Raw genomic sequence first — 2,579 nt, 5'->3', positions numbered from 1 at the left:
ACCACTAAATGATGAAATAAGAAATACTTATATCTTATTTGATATCATGTTTTAACATAAATCAAAGTAGGATATGAAAAGATATGAAATAATCTAGGGGAAGTCTCGTGAACTTTCATTCGAGCACCTCTGAACTTATTAAATACTTAGCAACAATAAAGAAAACATTCCGAACATTCGCAGGGGGTGTTAATTCAGTGAATGACTGTTGGTATTGCATCGATGATCGTTTGTTTTGCATCCGTGCCTGTTGATTTTGCAAAATAATATGGATTAAAGCTGGTCTATTTAGTATTTGAGTTCGTTTTTAAAATTTTTGTCGTTTCGCAATAACTTTCTTTTTTTTTACCCTTTTCGCCGCTCATAGACATTGCAAATATTCAATTCTTTAACGTTAATTGTATGCAATCATAAAATACCACTCTTATTATGATTTAAGATCAGTGAAAAAAGGCAATAATTTAGACATATTCTCAAAGTATGTTTGTGTCTTTACATAACACATTAAAACATCCAGTAAGAGAGAGAGAGAGAGAGAGAGAGAGAGAGAGAGAGAGTTTAGCAGACGATAACACAATACTCCATTTCTCTTTCTCTATCTCTCTCTCTCTCTCTATATATATATATATATATATATATATATATATATATATATATATATATATATATCATCATCATATGTAAACCATAGCAATGTAAATGCTTATTTGAATAGCAAATACGATCAAAGACAATATAAAGCATACTCGATCGAATGATCTACTTATCTTCCTCCAACACACTTCGTATTTCTCTTTCAAAGAATCATCATCGAGCTCTTTAACTGAATTTTCTTCACTCTTATTCCTCGGAGGTTTATCTTCTACTTTGTTCAGCTCTTGACATGATATTATTTTCAACCATTTTGGGACAGGTTTGGTTTGTATGAAAAAGTTAGAACTGAGTATAACGGCTAGAGTTTGTATACCCCCGAGAGTAATGTATCCTAGCAACAGGTAACCCAGTATGGAGATGCTGGGCTCGGATGATTCCGGAAGTTTCTCCTGAATAAGAGTCAGAAACACGACGCTCGCCAGTAACATTGTCACGGAAAATCCTATCCTCTCTCCCGACTCGTTCGGAAGTAGAAAAACGAATGACTGTAAAACAGCTACAAACGTCATAGGGACTAACAAACTTGCTACGTAGTAAGTAGATCGACGTTTCATGTAGAGTTCAAAGACTACTTCCACCGGTCCATGGTCGGCGGTACAGTATGCCGCTGTGTTCTCAATCTCCCACAAGCCATTTTCCTCATAATGAATCATACCAATTTTAGAAGTTGGAAAGGTTATATTCAGCCAATTTCTGTCAAACCCGTATGTGCCGAATCTTAGAGAACAAAACTGCTTATCAAAAGGATAATATTTCACGTTGGCATCACATATAACTTCGAAAGACTGCATGATGATCCAAACACACGAACCATCACTAAAAAGGTAGATCTTAACCAAATCACTCCCAAGTCCGTGAGCTTCTTTAAACGGGTTTGAGATTATCATGGTTGGCAACCAGATCTTATTTTGAGAAACCATTGTCTGTTGAATATTTTGGTACATCGCTGGGTTCCAAGATAATCGTTCGTCTCGCCACGTTATCGAAAATACGCCATTTACAGAGAATTTACTCGTGGCCTCCACGAATTCTTTGATGGCCATCAAATAGAATGTCATGGATACGTTGAGTGGAAAGTCTCGGTCATTTCCAGCACGGAGTTCGTTGTTGTAGTTTGTGAACAGATCTTTGTGGAGCTGGTCCTCGTCGGTAATATTGTATGCACAGACAAAATACACTACGTACAAACATAATGCAGTTTTAAAAGAGAAATAAACAGTCCCCATCATGCGGTTTTGATTGCATTTATTCTTTTTCTCTCCAGCATATGTACGTCTCTCCGCTCTGAATGTTAGTTGTCAACAAATATTGAGCGGTCTGTGCACAGGTAATCATCATAAGTGATCGACAATATTAACTTCTACCCTCATTAAGTGTTATCAATAGAATGAAAAGAAATGTGTTAGGTCCGTAGAGATTATAAATAATACAGGGTTGAACTCATATGCACTTTGTATGAATACTTTGTAACATAATCAAGCTGGATTAAAGCACTATTTAAATATTTTCTGCACGGTTCAAATGAAATTCATTCCTAATTAGAACTAATGGAAATCACAAACAATCGGAATTAAGTACACATCAGCGCATGATCTTCACTTTTAACAATTCAACATTAGAGAACGATAGACGAAAAGACATACCCACAAAATGATTCAGGTGGGAAAAGAGGGGTTACAGTCCATTACAGAGACTGGGGTTCGTCCTAACCTAAATTGTTTTTAGTTAAATTGCTAGTTTTATGTGTATCAGAGGATATTTTAATGTATACGGATGAGAATTTGAAGGCTAGGACATTTTGCTTCGCTCACTGTTTCAGTATTAACTGCATGCTCTCAGCTGATAGACTAGTTCAAATCTCTCTTAAACATATACTTAAATATTGAGTTATTTACATTTAGGGTAACACAAGAAATTAACAATTC

At 35.6% G+C, this 2,579-nt stretch overlaps 1 protein-coding gene across 1 annotated transcript; it reads right to left on the bottom strand.

Moving 5' to 3' along the window:
* Positions 1 to 674: 674 nt before the first annotated feature.
* On the bottom strand, positions 675 to 1,992 carry LOC128191990 (acetylcholine receptor subunit beta-type unc-29-like). Its single transcript, XM_052864382.1, has one exon. It carries the CDS (start codon positions 1,881 to 1,883, stop codon positions 675 to 677), a length of 1,209 nt encoding a protein of 402 aa, XP_052720342.1. The 5' UTR covers positions 1,884 to 1,992.
* Between the last annotated feature and the right edge of the window lie 587 nt (positions 1,993 to 2,579).

The sequence above is a fragment of the Crassostrea angulata genome, chromosome 7 (genome assembly GCF_025612915.1).
Source record: "Crassostrea angulata isolate pt1a10 chromosome 7, ASM2561291v2, whole genome shotgun sequence".
In the NCBI taxonomy this organism is placed as follows: domain Eukaryota; kingdom Metazoa; phylum Mollusca; class Bivalvia; order Ostreida; family Ostreidae; genus Magallana; species Magallana angulata.
This window is presented reverse-complemented; position numbering and strand designations above follow the sequence as displayed.

What these genes read in the sequence shown, in the direction of transcription:
- LOC128191990 (XM_052864382.1), bottom strand. Translation starts at nt 1,883, where the DNA reads ATGATGGGGACTGTTTATTTCTCTTTTAAAACTGCATTATGTTTGTAC.